General features: G+C 38.5%; 1 protein-coding gene across 2 annotated transcripts in view; it reads left to right on the top strand.

Annotated features, from left to right (window-relative positions):
* The window catches only part of EML6 (EMAP like 6), a 272,951-nt gene that overhangs the window by 157,324 nt on the left and 96,269 nt on the right, over nucleotides 1-19,358 (top strand). For both annotated transcript variants that reach the window (XM_047743696.1, XM_047743695.1), the window contains exons 9-15: nucleotides 1,716-1,853; nucleotides 3,523-3,779; nucleotides 5,707-5,919; nucleotides 10,522-10,689; nucleotides 11,723-11,829; nucleotides 15,504-15,622; nucleotides 17,694-17,880. In XM_047743696.1, coding sequence (XP_047599652.1) covers nucleotides 1,716-1,853; nucleotides 3,523-3,779; nucleotides 5,707-5,919; nucleotides 10,522-10,689; nucleotides 11,723-11,829; nucleotides 15,504-15,622; nucleotides 17,694-17,880 — 1,189 coding nt within the window. The remainder of the gene's footprint in view (nucleotides 1-1,715; nucleotides 1,854-3,522; nucleotides 3,780-5,706; nucleotides 5,920-10,521; nucleotides 10,690-11,722; nucleotides 11,830-15,503; nucleotides 15,623-17,693; nucleotides 17,881-19,358) is intronic.

Below are 19,358 nucleotides of genomic sequence, written 5' to 3'. Positions count from 1 at the left end.
CCTGCTTCTCCCCTGCTCTGGTTCTGTATGTCTGCGAATCTGATCAAGGAGCAGTATACTCATTAGTGGCATATAAGTCCAAAAGTAAATCCATTTTGTGATCTCTACCAAGCACTGAAGCCCCATCAATCTAAAATCAGTAAACACACACTTGTGTCTCCATGTGGCATACATGTTTATTTGGTATAAGTTTCTCTTTCCTCAACTAAGCCCTCTTCTCTCCCTTTTCCTTTCTTGACTCCGGGCCTTCCCTGAGCAGGCAAAATGATGCCACCAAGTTACTCGAGCACCTGAGATGCTTGATTTATACTCATCCTGATAGAAATGATTTCAAGAAAGTCTTCGGCTTTTGTTTTTTGACAACTTTCTTGCATCTGAGAAATGCAGACATCTCCAAGGAGGCCCGACTGTCAGAATGTCTTCTTCCCCTTAACCATGAATTTGGCTAAAATTATAAGTGTTCTTTTACATTGATTGTTGAAACTTTAGAGACTAAGTCCTAATTTCTTGAGAAAGATGAGCTGAGTGACTTTGTAAGAATGGTACAGTCTACTGGGGAGTGATAGTTTCTGCATGCTAGTAAAGCAAAACTTACATTGCTTTAAATAGTATAACGCTAAAAGCAGTGTGAGATTATGAATAATGGACGAGGTATTGCAAGACTACCATGAGCTTTAGGCTGACACATGCAGGCTGCCTCCAGGATCAGTGAGCTCTTCACTGTGCAGCTCTTCATTTTAAGGAGCATGCCTCCATGCATCCTGATGGCAGGACCCACTTAGAGAAACTGCACCACGTGAGACTTACTTGTACCTCTAGATGCTCGGTCCCGTGGGCAGATCCTGTTATTTGTGTGTTTAAAGAAGACAGTCTTAGGACCACGAACAGATAGAGGTCAGCTACCCCAACTGCAACTAGCAGAAACCCTTATTTGTATCTTCAAATGTTTAGTTCATGTTCACTCAGTCTGAGGTGCCTGGATCAGATGTTCTAGGAGGTGCTATACCTGTTGCCCGACCTCCATTTCTCCCCAGCAGCGGTGTCCATCAGCCAGGGGTACTGTGAAGCGTCTGCCCCGAGTAAGGGTGGCGGACCTGTCTGCAGTGGGATGCCCAGGGGGGCTTGTGAGGAATGACAGAGATGACTGGAGACAACCAACTATGGGAGCATCCCGGACAGGGGCAGGGTGTCTTCTGATCCTCTCCATCTCAGACAGGTTCTCTTTCCAGGGAGGCCAACAAATTTAAGTAAGGCATGTTTCGATCTAAAGCTGCTTAAATAACACAGTTACTAGAAGGGTACTCATATTTTTTTTTTAAACAAACTAACAATAATAACATCCAGTAGTACTTCTTTTTCCCTAAGTGTTATTAACAACCATTGGTATAAATAAAGAACGATTTTTAATTTCCAAAGAGAATAGCAAGATTTTGTGTGAAGGAGTGTTTAAAATGTCCTTATTCTATTAATCGCAAAATCTCTGGAAATGTTACCTCATTTTAGAATTCTTGCTGGGTATTTCATATGGTGCCACTGACCCAGCGATAAACTCAACACCTTCCCAGATTGCCAGAACTGCCTCGAGGAAGGACTGGTGTGAAGTTGGTGCGTCCTCTGCTGTCATCACCACCAGAGTGGTGAACAGGCCTTGCAACCCAGGCCCGGCAATGACCGTGAGAAGTGGGTTTTGTTTTTAACTTTGTTCTTGTGCGTAGGCTGTGGAGCCTGGCCGACCACGCCTTGATCGCCCGCTGTAACATGGAGGAAGCAGTTCGCAGCGTGGCCTTCAGCCCCGATGGATCTCAGCTGGCCCTGGGCATGAAGGATGGCTCTTTCATAGTGCTCCGAGTCAGGCACGTACCAATACGGAAAAATGATGTCAGAAATGCTCCCTGTTGAAACTAGTTCTCCTGGCCAGGGTGTATGCCAGGACTTCAGGAAAAAGGCATTTAAATAAATCTTTCAAATAGGAACACTCTAGATTCACAGTCTCCTAACTGTATTTCCCAAATTCAAACACTGAAAATCCACAGCTCTTGGGTAACTCATTTGGCAGGATGTCGTGACTCAGTGAACTGATTAGTGACTGTTTATTGCCTATTAATCTCTTAATAGGAATAATTATCATGTGATTTGCAACGAACATATTAATTTTTGTTTAATACGGGGTGCTGCCCTAACTCCTACTGGGGATGTTACATAATATGTTGTACGTGAACCTTTCTAAAATCTGGTGAATAATAAGCTCCCAAGCTCATCTGGTCTCAAGGGGCTATGGGCTTTTAGGAAGCCAAGAAAAGAGAAAGAAATGAGAAAGCAGTCTCCAGCCCTGCCAGATATTTAGAGGTGAGCTTGTGTAAAAGATTTCTTTCATCTATAATGAAAAATTAAATGGAATCTTTCATATTTATTAACATCCTGTATTTACTGGACAAAAGTGATGACTTATACTTGTAATTTCTTGAAACACACTCGTTGGTTTTTTGGCTTACACAATTTGTGATTATAGAAAAAAAATGCAGCTATAAATTAGATGCTGCATGTTTTGCACATAGAAGATTCTATATAGCTTTGAGAAATGATCTTGGCACAGTTTATTACACTAAATTCTCATTTACCAGCCACACACAACTTATTACTGAGTTGGTGGGCAACATTTTTTTCTCTGCTAAGTGATGTGTGGAAAGATGGCTAATTACCAGATCTTTTCTTTTTTGATGAATTTCTTTTGATGGATTTCCCAAGCCAAAAAAACCCCCAAAACCCCCAAACCCTGTTTGATGACCCCCATTTGATGATATTATAGTAAATTATATCATGTAGTATATACACAGTGTATAGTATATGTATAATAAATGATAGTGCTATTAATAAGTGATAGCAGGTGAGGGGAATTATCATGTGGAAGCTAATATTTGCCATTATTTGTGCACTGATTTCGTTGGGAGTAGAAGACGTTGGTACTGGCACAGGGGACCTGCTAGTCAGAATTCTGTCGTATGGTGACAACTTTCAAATGAGGGCAGCAGTTCTTAGCAGAATCTGATCAGAAGGGGTACAAAATCTGGGTGATCTGATATATGAATTGTTGAGCTCTCACAGTGAAAATTAAATAATTATATAAGAATTTAGTATTAAAAAAAGTAACCTTGACATAGTTTACTTTTCTCTGGGATGTGTTTTTAAAATAATTTTACAAACCCCAATTTAAGGCAAAAAGTTTAAGGGGAAAATAATACCTAATTAACCATGAAAGAAAATAGGCATTTCATTAAATTTTTTTTGTTGTTTTATTTTGGAAGCCCCGGATATTTCAAATATTGGTCAATTTTGCCTAAAAGGGGCAGAAACTAAAGAGTATTTTATATGTTTCTTCAAAAGTTAAGTCTTTAATTCTTATAGGTGTTCTCTCCCTTTTGAAACCATTTTTTCTCTGACATACAAATTTTGACACATGGCTTGGGCTTCCTATTTCTCGATTTGCTGCTTATCACTTTTTATTGCTGCTTTTTGTTCTTATAGAGATATGACAGAAGTGGTTCATATCAAAGATCGAAAAGAAGTCATTCATGAAATGAAATTTTCTCCAGATGGCTCTTACCTCGCGGTGGGATCCAATGATGGCCCAGTGGACGTGTATGCCGTGGCCCAGCGATACAAGAAGATTGGAGAATGCAGCAAGTCCCTTAGTTTCATCACACACATTGACTGGTCTTTGGATAGCAAATACTTGCAGACTAACGACGGCGCAGGAGAACGCCTGTTCTACAAGATGCCATGTAAGTCTTGCAGGCACTGGATGTTTGTGCAAATCGAAACTCTCTACCACATACAGTAAATACAGAAGAACGTCATCATGGTCTTAGAGCAAGGAATGTTCTCAGAAACATGACCACCGCCCCCACACCAAATCTCAAACTCTCAAAGAAAAGATTGATAAATTGGAACATATTAACATAAAAAATCACTGCACAATGAAAGAGATCATGAAAGGACAAGGCACAGACTGGACAGAAGTATTTGCAGTGGTTATGATGGGCAAAGGATATAGAGCTAGAAGTTATAAAGAATGCCTAAAGATAACTGGAAGAAAAGATATCCTAGAAAAATGCCCCCAAATGCTAAACATTTGAGGATTGCTGTCCCATTTGCTATGATAGTTTTAGTCCAAAATTTGTGCTCTTCACAATTGGAAGCCTTTATGATATTATTTGGTGAAACATGCTGATTGGGATTTAGAAAGTACAATTTTTATTTGTCACCTCCACTATCTCTCTTAGAAGAGTTTCATGAGACTTCTATTACGTTTAGTGACATTTAGTTTGTAATACTAAAATGGCAGAAATAAAAGACAAATTTCTGTATTGTAATCTTTGACTAATTTTTTTAATATAAGAAAATTTATATGAATCTTGTCATCAAATAATATTTTATCTTAAAAATTTTCTTGAAAAATTAATTTTCACTGGAAAATAGTATATACCATCTAATGTAACTATAGCTTTTTAAAGAGTCTCTACCCAATTAATTCATCAGTGCATCATCACTAGGTAGATATTTCTGTGTCTACTTTCTTTGCTTGAAATTATTTCATATATATTTTCCATATGTGAAAAATTACAGAATACATGTTTATCATTTGCAATAGCAAAGTAACATCCTGCTCAGTGATAATATCGTAATTTGCTTTCTTGTCCTCCTGTTAGTGAGCATTTGGGCTTACTTATTTCCAGTTTCTTTCCTGGTACAGATGGTGCATCTCCAGATATCTTTATATAGGGGTGTTTCCTCTTCTGAGTTACTTCCTTGGACTATATTTTCCAGAGTGGGGATGTTGGGTTAAAGACTGTTCTGTCAACTTTCTGATTTATGGTCATCTTCATGAATTTTTATGAGACGCTGTCACAGGCCAGAATTTCTGTGTGCCAATTTGACAGGTTCTTTATTTGAAAACCTTTGTTTGTTTTTGAAGAAGAAACTGTGAGGTAGTATGCTATACTGTCTTGATTTTGAATTTTAAAATTGTATATGGCAGGACATTTCCCCAAGCATTTCTGTATCTGTGTATTTCTGCCTTTGTGTGCCCCTGGGTGATCTCCCTCACCAGCTTCTGGTACAAATGGGGAAACATGCCATACATTTGAGAACATACCAGGCACAACTGTCAAGACTCTTCTCCCTAACCACTAATGTTTACTCCAACAAAATTTGGTGGATTTTCATTGTCTAATCCTTTTAAATTTATATAATATCCATGAGATGTTTACACTAACTTTGCCTAAATTTTGAAAAATTACTTCTATGGTTCTTTGAATTATGAAAAGTAGAAGTTGAGAATAAATTTTTAAAAAAACCTGGCACACTGTTAGTGACTCGATATGATAATATACGACTTCATACAAGTCATTTCATCAATAAAACAAAGCACAGTATTTGTATAGTGGTTTCAGGTATTACATTGATTAAAATGATCATTTTCTTGCTCATCTCCATATCTGAGTTTTGATCATGGACTCTCTTTATACCGTGCTGGAAGAAAAAAAGAATCGCAAATTGGGTAAAGAGAGTAGAATCTTTAGGTTCCTTGGTTTATAGAATTTTCTTTTGAAATTCTATAAACCTCTATAAGAAAAATGAATAAAGCAAATTAGAATATGCTTTTTATTTAAATGTAACATAATGTTACTATATATTGATAATTTTCAGCTGGGAAGCCTTTAACAAGTAAAGAAGAAATCAAAGGAATTCCTTGGGCCTCCTGGACTTGTGTAAAAGGCCCTGAAGTGAGTGGGATTTGGCCGAAGTACACTGATGTCACTGACATCAATTCAGTGGATGCAAATTACAATAGTTCAGTGCTGGTTTCCGGTGATGATTTTGGACTAGTTAAATTGTTTAAATTTCCTTGTCTCAAGAAAGGTAAGACCAAAAGTGAGATTTTATTGAGTAAATATTCTAAAATGTATACACGGTGTAATTAAGACTGACTTTCTTGGGGTCTATTCTTGCAGATTATCCATTTCACCTTTTTATTCATTTTTACTCTTTTACACTTTTAGATAAGATGCGTTGTTGGTGTCATTTACTTTTGATGTTCTAAAACACAGGATTTTACCAATTCAAGGCAGATTTTGTTCACAGTTATTACCAGCAAGTTTGTGATTCATAAGATTCATGTTTCATATTTTAAATAAGTCATAGTTTTTATTTTTGTAAATTAACACTCATAATTTAAATTATTTATTACATTCAAGTATTGTAGTTAAAATTCCTTTATGCTTTACAGCTAATTGTGCTTCCATGGGGAAAGTCAAGCAAGATCCTTTTAGACATATTTAAGATAAAATCTGAGAGCGATTGTTCTGGTGATGACACAGTTGTCAGGCCCCTTGTTGTAGTACTAATATTGCGAATGCAATTGACTGGCGAATTTTTTGAGAGTGAAGATAAGTTCAAAAAAACTCTCCTCTTGCATTTTGTTCCTTTGTTTTATTGTTATTAAAATCTTGTCACTTCGGGACGCCTGGGTGGCTCAGTTGGTTAAGCAGCTGCCTTCGGCTCAGGTCATGATCCCAGCGTCCTGGGATCGAGTCCCACATCGGGCTTCTTGCTTGGCAGGGAGCCTGCTTCTCCCTTTGCCTCTGCCTGCCATTCTGTCTGCCTGTGCTCGCTCTCTCTCCCTCTCTCTCTCTGACAAATAAATAAATAAAATCTTTAAAAAAACTTGTCACTTCAATTTTTGTGGCACCTTCATTTTGTAGAATGTGCCTGAATTAGCCACCTAATGACCCTGTCTTCTTCTTCCTTAAAAAGTTGAGGCAAAGCCCACACACAGGTTTTTCTAAGACTTCCCACCAGCCTGAAAACCTGATCTTCAGAAAGTAATCAGTGGGGACATGCTGTGGCCTGAGAACTTGCTCACTTGAGCGATTTTTAAATTAGGAAAGGGAGTGAAAAATGTAATTGGAAAGTCGTTTTCGGCTAACTGGCAGCTCTGAAGCAGCAATAGTTATGGTTGAGAATTGAACATAAAACACATAGCAAAGCTGCCATCATTTCCACTTGACAAAATGGCCCTCTTTCAAATGCTTGAGGCACAAAATTACCTCAATGTGCCTAATTCATTCTCCCCTCCCTGATGGTCTTTTGAGTAATAGGGTGTATCTGGTTAGACTGAGCAATGTTCTTGCAGAATGTGAGTTAGGCAACCAGAAGGATCATGGGAGCTGAGAAGAAACCTTACTGGGGCCCAAAGCAATACTGTTGGTCTTAAGAGTCAGGACTTGGGAGGAAGTTAACTCACCGAGAGTTTGTATTTCCTCTGTATCAGCAAACCTTGTATGGTGGTCTTGGGTCTGGAAAATAGGAATGGAAACGGACATCTTGGGGTTATTGATGAGAATGGGGGAAGAGGGAGGGAGGTGGTGAGCAGTGCTGTCTGTCCGAATGAGACACCCTGATATGTAAAACAACCCTGAGGATGATGGCACACAGAAGACATCTGTGGAGTAATGGAAGGTTGACAGCTGAGTGACAGTGTGGTGGGAGTAATAAAACCCACCTCAGCAGTCTGCGGAAGTATCTGTATTCTCAGAGCAAATTGACTTGTTCTGCTTTTCATGGTACATGGTTTATAAATCTTGCAATTTATCTCAGAGACAATCAGACTTCTGTGCCCTTTCTGTACCTAAACTACCAGCAGGGGAGTTCTGAAAGGAGTGTTGCTGACAGGAATGGTAACAGTTGGTAGAACTTGTTGCCCTACAGCCCAGGGTCCCAGTGTCAGGTGTTCCCCAACTTTTGAGCCTGTAACAGCCAAACATGACAGCGGCTACTGACCAGGAGAAGTGTGGAGACTGAGCAAACATGGTAGTTTTCAATAGTGATTAAATAAAACTCCCAATCAAGTTAACTGATACCTTTATAATTAACGTACTTAAAATTCTGCTGTACAGTGTTCTGACGTAAATGTTCTGCAGTTAATGAAAATGCCTACAGTGGTTATTTTTACATCACCAACCCAATTTTTCTCATTTCATTTTGGCAGTTTTCAAATCTTTTAAAATAACTGTATCATTACCAATAATTCCCCTGATGTCATTTAGACTCCATTCTGTTTGACCACCACCATACAGAAACTTCCATGAGATAAAACATCCAAACCTTTGCTCATTGGCATTTGCCACATCTTACCACCTTGGCACCAGCCCTTCTCCAAGGGAAGGCTCTCCTGTTTGACTAACTTGTGTGCTGCTGCCCCATTAATGCTACACACACCCCCACACCTCCACCCCCCACACAGGCACACATGTATTCAGACAGTCCTTGAAGTACTCCCTCCCAAAATAAGTGTCCTGGATGTTGTAAGACATGGGTTGCATAAACCCTGGACTTTGAGGGGAAAAGTGTTGGCTTTCACTAAAGCTTGGATGAGCTTGATGCAGGAGAGAAACATAAAGGTCAAGGTGGCTAGAGTGTGATGAATGAGGGGAGCACTGTGTACTCAGAAGCTGGAGAGGGCAGTGGGGACCATGTCATGAAGGGCCTTACAGCCTTATAGCCACTGTTGGAAATTTGGATCTTATTCTAAGTGTGGTGGGAAGTTATTGAGGGCTTAAAATGGAGAAGCGACATGACCAGTCTAAGTTTTTAAAAGACCACTTTGATATCATGTGGGATGGATTAGGGAAGAGGAAACTTCAATTAGATTCTTTTTTTTTTTTTTAAAGATTTTTTTTTTTTTAATTTATTTGACAGACAGATCATGAGTAGGCAGAGAGGCAGGCAGAGAGAGAGAGGAGGAGGAGGCAGGCTCCCTGCTGAGCAGAGAGCTCGATGCGGGGCTCGATCCCAGGACCCTGAGATCATGACCTGAGCTGAAGGCAGAGGCTTTAACCACTGAGCCACCCAGGCGCCCCTTCAATTAGATTCTTGCACAAGTCCAGGTGAGAGATGAGGTGGCTTGGACAAAGGTGTTAGGAACAGATGTGAACACAACTCCATGAGGTTATGAAACCGTGTTAAGGTAGAGCTGAAGGTCTTGCTGATGGACTGGTTGTGGGAATGGAGGGAAAGAGGGGAAACCGAGGGTGAGTCCTAAGTTTTAGGTTTCAGCAGTGGGGTGGATGGTGGCACCATTTATGGAGATGGGAAAACGAGCAAGGGAGTATGTGTTTGGGAGGGAGAGAGATGGGGATAAGAGAGAGGGGAAGGGGAACTCCTGGGTTTTTGTTGCTCGTGGTAAGTCTGAGGTACCTGTTAGACATCCAACTTGACACAGCACGCGGCCCACCAGCAGTCCAGGGAGAAATGAGGGCCAGAAGACGAATGTTTGGCAGTGGAGGGCATATCAACAGTACCTAAAGCCATGGGACAGAGGGCCTGCCAGAGAGGAGATGAGGGCAAAGGCCTGACACATTCTTGTGTTTCAGAGAACAAAGGGAGGCCTTGTAAAGTGAATGTGCCCTAAGGAAAGCCTGGGAAGACATGGACATGGTCTTCCTTTATTCAGTGAATATTTATTACGTGCTGTTGTAGAGGCTGTTCAACAAATAAAACAGACACAAATCCCTGCCCTCGTGAAGCTTTTGTTCTGAGGGGACACAGTAAGGAAAATGTAAACACATCTCGTGAGAAGTGCTCTGATGAAGAAAGCAAACAGTAGTAGAATGCACAGATGGGGGCAGCTTGGTGGTGGCATTTTAAAATAATGCGGTCATTTTCACCTTCATATACATTTAAATCATTACCTCTCCAATGAGTGAATTTGAAACACATTTCAGTTGAACAAATGGCTTTCTCACCCATTGAAGAGGTTCCAATAGAGGGCCTGCAATAGGTACAGTTGTTTCTGAAGGAGGGCTGCGGTGGTGCTTGCTGCCCCTGAAATCTCCCATAGGCTTTTGGAGTACTAGGCCTTCATATGGTAGGAGGGACCGCTCTTGTTTTCATGTCCGCCTTTGTGCTCCCCTGTACCAAGCCTGGACTGGAGACTTGAGTAGTTCAGGGGCAACTGTTTAGTGCAATTAGCTTTCCTTCTGCATTCGTTACCTGGGGATGGTGTTCACTGAGTAAAGCAATCAGTGCAAGGAAACAAAATTTAATTCTGCCAGCTCTACATCCATATGACTCTGAACAATAGTCTGACTTCTTTTCCACAGAATTATCATTTCCCTTTTGCAAAGGACTATCTTACTGTATTTAAATAAGAATGTATAAGACAATCATTTTGAAGCATCCTTATTTTCAGAATCAGTGAAGCAGTAGGCATTATCTGGAACAGGTTCAGATGTGTCTTCAGCCACAGGACTTAAATTTTAAGGCCATTTTTAGCTTAATCCATATTGGAATAATTTGGAGAATTTGAGGAGCCTTTGCTTTTTATGATATGTAATACTGAAAATTATATTTTCTAATATATTTAAGAATTTTACTTTTCAACATGAAGAGGAATTGAATTTTTAACCCACAAATTCTATTTTTTTTTTTTCAGTACTAATCTTCTCAAAAATATCTTTTCAGGAGCCAAATTTAGAAAATATGTGGGCCATTCTGCACATGTCACAAATGTCCGCTGGTCCCATGACTTTCAGTGGGTATTGAGCACAGGAGGGGCTGACCACTCAGTTTTCCAGTGGAGATTTATTCCAGAAGGTGTCAGCAACGGTCTGCTGGAAACTGCACCCCAGGGTAAAAACCAATTGTAATTTTTCAGCATTTCTTTTTTTGTCAATAAAAATTTCAAAGAATGTTCTAGCATATCTCTTGAAGATAAAGAGTTAAAGCAATTTTGAAAAATTCAGTCCTATAATAAAATTCAAAGTTTAAAAAAAAGAAACGAAACTTTTGAGACACATATGAGTCAATTGAATAACTTCCTTCAAAGGATTTTGTTTATACCAATTGCAAGTTGAAGGTCAAAGATTTACATGAAGATTTAGCCTTGGAGAATAACAGGAACAAAGACATTTCAGCCTCTTCAAGACAACTGTAACTGTGGCGGGTCTACACCGTGAGACAGTAGGGGGAACAGAGTAACCTTGGGAGCCCGAGTTGGCTCCAGAGTAAAGTTCAAAGAATGGTCTGTAATGGGACCAGTGTGTTCCAGTTCAGGGGATGTGTAGTCATTCTATTTACTGTGATGCCAGCAGAAATAAATAGGTAATAAAATTTAAAACCAGGTGAGGAAATGTTTTCATTAGGAGAGTTTCTGCAGGTTTTGACTGTGGCAGTTACCACCCACATGGTGGACATGGCAAAAGGCTAAGAGGATATTTACTGAACTAAGTAGTTGGATTCCTTTTTCACTAGGCTTCATTCTGGTAGAACCTTTCCCTGACTTTTTCTTTTCTTTTCTTTTCTTTTCTTTTCTTTTCTCTTTCTTTCTTTCTTTCTTTCTTTCTTCTTTTTTTTTTTCCAAAGCAAAACTTAAAACGCAAAGATTTGTTATCTCCTAAAAGTGTGGAAATGAGTTCAGTCTTGCTGCTGGGGTGGGGTAAGGGGAGTAGTTGCCCTTATCTGTTAATGCTCCTGAAAGGAGTGTGCTGAACTTAACCAAAAGATGAGGGAAAAAAGGTGTTTTAAGAACCTACATAAAAGGAAAAGTATGGCATAGTGATTTTTAAATTTACTTTGTTAGAAGAAAGGAAATATTTTAAATAAATGTGTAAGCTCTGTTGGGTCTCCAAACTTCACTTGTTTCTCATGGGTTGTATTTCTGCAGAAGGTGGCACTGATTCCTACAGTGAAGAATCTGATTCGGATTTATCTGATGTACCAGAATTGGACTCTGATATTGAGCAAGAAACTCAAATCAATTATGATCGCCAGGTCAGTAAGCAGAGAGCTCATAACAGATGCTTTACAGCCCAGAACGTCAATCTCATTGGCTTTGGATGTTGCACTAAAAATGTCTGGTACTTAGGCAGAAGAGAATCAAGACAAGAATAAGGAAAATCCCCTGCCTCTTGTCTTTAAGTGCAGATTGAAAATAAGGCCTTTACCCTTTCACATTATTAAAATTTTTTTAAGTGGAAGGTAGTAGCCAGTTTTAAAACCGAACCTGTGATAGGGTTTCTGTCTCTTTAGCATCTACAACTTTGAAATACTTTTTGCAGGGGCACCTGGATGGCTTAGTCAGCTAAGCATCTACCCTTGGTTCAGGTCATCATCTCAGGATCCTGGGATCGAGCCCCAAGTCAGGCTCCCTGCTCAGCGGAGTCTGCTCCTCCCTCTGACCCTACACCCTCTCCTGCTTTCTCTCACTCTCTTTCTCTCTCTCTCTCTCTCTCAAATAAAATATTTTTGTTTTTTAAGATTTATTTATTTATTTGACAGAGATCACAAATAGGCAGAGAGGCAGGCAGAGAGAGAGAGAGGAGGAAGCAGGCTCCCCACTGAGCAGAGAGCCTGATGCGGGGCTCGATTCCAGGACCCTGGGATCATGACCCAAGCCGAAGGCAGAGGCTTTAACCACTGAGCCACCCAGGCACCTCTCAAATAAAATCTTTAAAAAAAAATTTTTTTTTGCAGAAAAATATGCAATTTTTCATTTTCTAACACATCATGAAAGCATGTGTTTTCTTTACAGAATTGGTAGCCTCAGAGCCATGGTACTTTGCAAGTGAGCTGGTATCCTGCTTTCTCTCTTAACTTAAATAGACTATTATGAAGACCAATTACAAAGACCATTGTCCATTTAATTAAAGTAAAAGCCCAAATACAATATGCATGATCTCTCCAGTTGGAAATCACCTCTAGTAGACAAGTTGCACAATCACAATCAAATTGGGTCTGAATTTTTTGAAAGTAGACATTTTAGTGCTAAACGGTGAGTGTTAAAGAGAGCCATCCTTCACGGGAATCTGGAGACTCATCTCTTTTTTATGGTTGATAACCATAGATGTTCTATTTTCTTCCTTGTCATTTCATGAGAGTCTGTGGAGCAGACTGTGTACCTGAACATGGAGTGAATAAGACTTCCATTTCAGACACAGCAGCTGTCAGTGTTGCCTAGGGAAATTACCATAGAGGCTGGGACCGCTGCCGTGTATCATGTGTCTTTATGGGGCCAGATCCTGTGCTTTCCATACACCAAATCCAACCCACAATAACCCTGAGAGGTTAAGTACTTTGTCCACATCCACATCACCCGTAGTATTAAGATAAGAATGCAGATCTGGGCTTCTCTCCAAAGTGCACATTCTATGTATTGCTTGGCTTTGCCTCTGCATAAGCACTGAACCTTTCCAGACGATGACTTTTTTTTTCCACCCCGTAATCATCACTCACTGATTCCATGTTTGAAAGAATAGTACAAAGGCAGTACAACTGATGGTTTGGGTCAACTTCTTGATGAAATCAGCTTGACTGTGCAATGTATAATGCAGTAAAACTAAAGGTGAGGATTGAAAGGAAATTATTAATGTGGAAATAAGCACACACACTAAATATTATACTCTGATATCAAGAGGAAATGGAATTTAAGCAAAATGAGCATAAAATTTATGAAAAAAAAAGAAAAACCATTTTCTTTAGTTGGGAGTTTTGTATTTAGTAAAATGGTGCTAGTAAAAGAATGAAAAGGCTTGACTATACTGAAATCCATGCCTAGGATTTATATTTCTGCCTTGCATCTGATTTTCTAAAGCTTTTATCTATATTATTTGATTCATATTATTTTTTGTTGCTGAGTTACTCCTTGAGCAGGAAGTTTTTTCCTGTTCTACAGATGGGAATTTTAAGTCCACAGAGGTTATGAGGCATATTCAAATAAGCAGTAGAAATACCAAGACCAGAATTCAGTTCTATTGAGTAGTTGATGAGCTGAAAAAAGCACCATGGGCTCAGATGGATAATTATCTTCAGCTTTTACAAGCTTAGTTCATTGCAGCTGCAATAGACATAGCAGTAATGAAGTATCTTCTGACTTCCTTTTGTTTTTAATTTTAAAGATTTTTGGTTAAATCCTAGACAGAGACTTTATTATGATAATATTCTTTTAGTTACCTAGCTTTATCAAATGAAATTTTTCCTTTATGAAGTTGAGCAATTATTAATAGATTTACTTTGTCTTGACTGTGTTAAATTAATATCTCTCAATAGTAGGGCATGAATACATGATAGAGATATATTACTTTTTATCTGCATTTAGATTAGATTGTAGGAAATGTTCTCTGAGTCAGCAGCACAATTTGGGTCCTCGGTTAGGCCAGGAGCTTTGCTCTAAATCTTAGAGTCTGATCTGTCAAGATGCGTGAAATCATGAAAGAAGATAATTCCAAAGAGTGATCACCAAGATTCATGAGGTCTGCATTTTGCAAATGTCAGAATCATCAAGAGATTTCTTGCTTTAGAATAAATTATAGAAAATCATTTTATTGATTTTTATTGATAATTTATTGAATAATTTCCTTTCTTATTTACCAGAAAATTATGATATTTTCTGAATATAAATTATTTAAACTCAAGATGATCTTAAATCCCAATGATTCAAAAGTTATTTCAGGATAGTTTTGTTCATTAGGAAGTAAACTTCATTCTTATGCTTTATGTACTCTATTGGGTTTATCTTTTCAAAAAACCAACCAACTCTGAGTTTGTTCGTCTTTTCTATTGTCTTATTCTCTATTTCATATATTTCTGCTCTAATCTTTATTATTTCCTTCCTTTTGCTAACTTTGGGCTTAGTGTGTTCTTTTTCTTGTTCCTTGAGGGTATATTGTTGGGTTGTTGATCTGAGAGTTTTCTTTTTTCTTAAAGTATATGTTGATAGCTGCAGACTTTCCTCTTAGAACTGCTTTTGCTGTATCCTGTAAGTTTTGTTATGTTGTGTTTCCATTGTCTTTTGTCTCAAGACATTTTTTTCCCATTTGATTTCTTCTTTGATCGGTTGGTTGTTCAGAACTGTGTGGTTTAATTTCCACAAGCTTATGAACTTTCCAGCTTTCTTCCTGTGATGATTGATTTCTGCTTCCATACCACAGTGGCCAGAAAACATACTTGATGTGATTTTTATCTTCTTGAATTTATTGAGACTTGTTTTGTGGCCTAACATCTGATGTGTCCTGAGAAGAACGCATGTACTACTGCTGATGGCTGGTATGTTCTGGATATGTCTGCTAGGTTGTTTGGTCTGCAGTGTTCATTTGCTAGTTCCCTATTGATTCTTTGTCTGAATCATCATCTATCCATTGTTCAGAGTGACATCTTCCCCAACTATTACACTACTGATGTTTATTTCTCCTTTAATTCTGTTCATATGTGATTTATATATTTGGTGCTCTGATGTTGGGTATGTATTTAAAATGATTATATCTTCTTGATGAATTGACCCCTTGATCATTATATATAATGACCAACTTTTGTCTCTGGATGATCATTTTTTGCTTTTGATGTTCTCAAAAACTTAATTTTCTGCAGTTAAAGACCTCCTGACAATGCCAAGATATTAATATTTTTGAAACCTGGAGAGTCTCAACTAAATGTTTCTGCTATGCTTTAAGGTTTACAAAGAAGATCTACCTCAGCTAAAGCAACAAAGTAAAGAGAAAAACCATGCAGTACCCTTCCTCAAAAGAGAAAAGGCTCCTGAGGACAGCTTGAAACTCCAGTTCATACACGGGTGGGTGCCTGTCACCAGCCTTGTCAGACCATTGGGTCCCCTCTTCTTGGTGCTGTCCCACTTCAGGCTGGTTCTTCTCTCTGGTGTTTACTTACCTGAAGTTAATATTGGAACCATGATTCTCTGTCCGGTTGTCTCAGTTGATGTTCTGTGGCCATAACAATGTGTGTATCTAGATTTTTCATGCTTCATTGACTTCTGTACGCATATGTTTCTGTGGCTCATTGTCCCCCACTCTGTTTTCTCCCCAGTCCCTGTTTCTGTTACCCCCATATCTCCTGCTCTATTTAGCTGGCTCCACTTCTTCAAACATTTTTGCTTACATATGCCCACAATAATTTAGAATTTTAAAAATAATGTTCAACCTTCCACACTTTAAGTTGACATCTAAAATTTTTCAGTGTAAGATTAAATGATTGTGAAGAATATAATGTCTAGTGCTTTATAAATACATCATTCATTTAAGGGGATCAGTCATAGATATTTGATTCCTACCATCCCCAATTTAAAAAGTACCTGAGCTCGTATTTCTATGCTACTTCTCCCATAGAATTTTATACTAATGTAGTATTTTTATGCTTGAAAAGCTTTTATTGATCACCCTATCATACTTTTTGCAAGGAAAGAAATGTATATAAGTGCAATTTAAATTTAATTCCTTGTGATCCTAAGTCTCTAACTTGTGTTATCTGGAATGATATCCACTTAAAGCCACTGGGCATGTGAAATATGGCTAGTCTGAATTCAGATGTGTGGTAGGCATAAATGCACACTGGATTTTGAAGACTTAGTATGAGAAAAAGAATGTAATATATCTCATTAAAATGTTTTATATTGAGGGGTGCCTGGGTGGCTGAGTCAATTAAGTGTCAGACTCTTGATCTCAGCTCCAGTCTTGATCTCAGCTGAGGTCATAAGTTCAAGCCCCATACTGAGCATAGAGCCTACTTAAATGTTTTATATTGATTACATAATAATATTATAGACATAATGGGTTAAATGTTCTTAAAATAAATTTCATCTGTTTCTTTTTTTTAATGTAGAAAATTTTCACTTACCTACATGGCTTGCATCATATTTCTACAGGACATTGCTGCTCTTAGTGTTCATTCTTTTTTGGATTGAATTTTTGTTACAACTCTTAGTAGTTGAAAGCTTGTCAGACCAACATAAACATAGCACAAATTCTAATAAGTACTTACTAAATATAAATAATTTTATTGGAAAGCAATTTTAATAAGATTTTTTCAGTGAGTTCAGATATATATGCACACATATTATTGCTAGAATGTGATAGAGTTTAGTATTGATTCTAGTCCCATTTTTCTTTTTTTAATAGTTATGAGAACTGAGAAAGCTTATATAAATAAGTAGATGAGAAAGGAAGCAATTTTATCATACCAATCTTACTCAGTACTTTAAACTCCTCTTGCAAAACAGGTGTATTTTGTAATTTTGGTACATCACATGAAAATATAATGATCTATCACCTGACAATTCAGTTAAATCACTCTTCAATTTTGTTAAAAGCAAAGAATTGGAAATCATTTGACTTGGAAAAGAACTTCATATCTAGTTCTTGAAATTGTTCACTTTCAACATCTGCACTTGAGTTCATTTTGGTATTCTTGGGAGGTTCGATGCTCCAACCATAGTTCGATGTTACTATGGTTACAGATCATAGTAAGATTCTAGGTGGACAGAGGAATGGCTTTCTAATGTGAGAGGAAGGTGATAGAGAAAGGGGAAGTGGGAAGGGAAAAGCTGCACCTCCTCACAGGTGTGTTCTCAGACTGGTCACTTAGGAAAGAACACATACACAGTAGCTGAGGATCTAGGAACAAATTCTGTTAAAATTACCAGGGCACATTTGCCCTTTAGAGAGTCCTCACATGTCCTCAGAGCTCCTTGTAACCCTGTTGAAGATTACTGTCCCAAGCGACTCTGGAGATACCTGAGGTTCTGCTTGTGCATGTGCCTATCAATGTGATAGCTTTGTCTTCTGATCTCTCCTGCTCTGTTGACTCACTGTCCATTCAGCTACTGTGCATTTCTTGGACCTGTGCTTCAGTTACAGAGGCTACGACTGTAGAAACAATCTCTTCTACACGCAGACTGGGGAAGTGGTCTATCACATTGCTGCAGTTGCTGTCGTGTACAACAGACAGCAACACTCCCAGAGGCTGTACCTGGGGCATGATGATGACATTCTCAGCCTGACCATCCATCCAGTGAAGGACTACGTGGCCACTGGGCAGGTAGAGATCTCTCCTCTGAGATGAGGGCCTAGCCAAAGAGAGACAGGATTTAGTTTTGTTTTTTTTTTTTTTTTTTCAATGCCCAGAAGTGTTTTATTGGTAAGTGCAGCTCAGAGTTCAGGTAAGTGCAGCTCAGAGTTAAGGCACGACGTGATTGCCTCCAGGAACTGGAGGGACAGGATTTAGTTTTGAACCTAGTTTACATACTGGTTTAAGAAATACTTGATAGAAACAAACATGAGGCATGAAGCTGAAGATTCAGTGAAAGCTGGGTCATGTTGTGATGGTGGGAATGTCACTGGCTATATTAAAGCTCTGTGGGAAGCCTCTGAGGGATTTCATCTTGACATGATATGTACAAACAGGATTAGCTAAAACTAAACCAAGTTCCATGAATGCAGTCTTAAGATATTTTCCTCCTTACTGTACACCCAGTACTTATTGTATCCTCGGTAATCGATGTTTATTGAATGAACCATATTTTAATACTAACATAACATCTAGTTATTTTTGCAAAACTTAAAGCCATGAATTTTGACTGACTCATCATTTTATATTTTAACCTTTCAAAAAAAAAAAACAAAATTCCTTCAGAATCATTTTGGGATGCCTAAACTTTGGATTGAACCTATCATTGAAAAGACACTCAAAACAGAGGCCTGCATTCAGTCATTTTGTGCTTGGAAAGGGGAGAGATAAAGTCAACTTAATTAACCAAAAAATCCATTAAACTCAAATTCATTATTTTGTGGCAAAGCATTAATGTTAATAGTATTTTCAGTTTTGTATTCTTTTCTTCCAATGGAAAGAGTACATTTTGGTTCAGTTTTATCATGGGCTTTTAACAGCTTTTAAGACTTAAACTGATCTACAACATAAGTGGCAAATTCAAGGAAAAACATGTGGTATGAGGGTCAGAAATTAACATGAAACGAGTGTTTCTGAGACCTGACGTACAGGTGGTGGAGAAGTCTTTGCACAGAGTTCATAGCCTCATGTTCATGAGATGAGTGGTGAAAGTGAGGGCATGAAGGGAGTCATTCCCCAGAAATGTGCATTGGAGGAGAGGAAAGTCCATAGCTCTCATATAATTCATAAAAGGATTACAATCCTTCAAAAGCGAAGTGCCATTAACTGACGTACTGGTTTGCTAGCAACTGTATATTAGACCATATCTTTTGAATTAGCTGACATGATGAAGTTTCTTACAAGTAATTGATGACTACTTTGTACTTTTACATTTCACTCTCCTCCCTCCCCCCTTTATTGTTCTTATAAACAGATGACGCTTGATTCATGTGCATTTAATAACTTTGCTTTGAAAGAAGAGCAGAGATCGGTTCTTTGTGTAAACCCCTGAGGAGATACCACATTTTATACTGTAATTGCTGAGAGACAAACCAGTGACAAATCAGTACACCAGTAACCACTCCAGGGGTAACTGTGCCTCCATACAACAGTGTAGGAGTTGGCTGGAT

Source organism: Lutra lutra, chromosome 9 (genome assembly GCF_902655055.1).
Source record: "Lutra lutra chromosome 9, mLutLut1.2, whole genome shotgun sequence".
NCBI lineage: Eukaryota > Metazoa > Chordata > Mammalia > Carnivora > Mustelidae > Lutra > Lutra lutra.
Note: the sequence above shows the minus strand (reverse complement) of the source record. Positions and strands in the feature narration are given on the sequence as shown.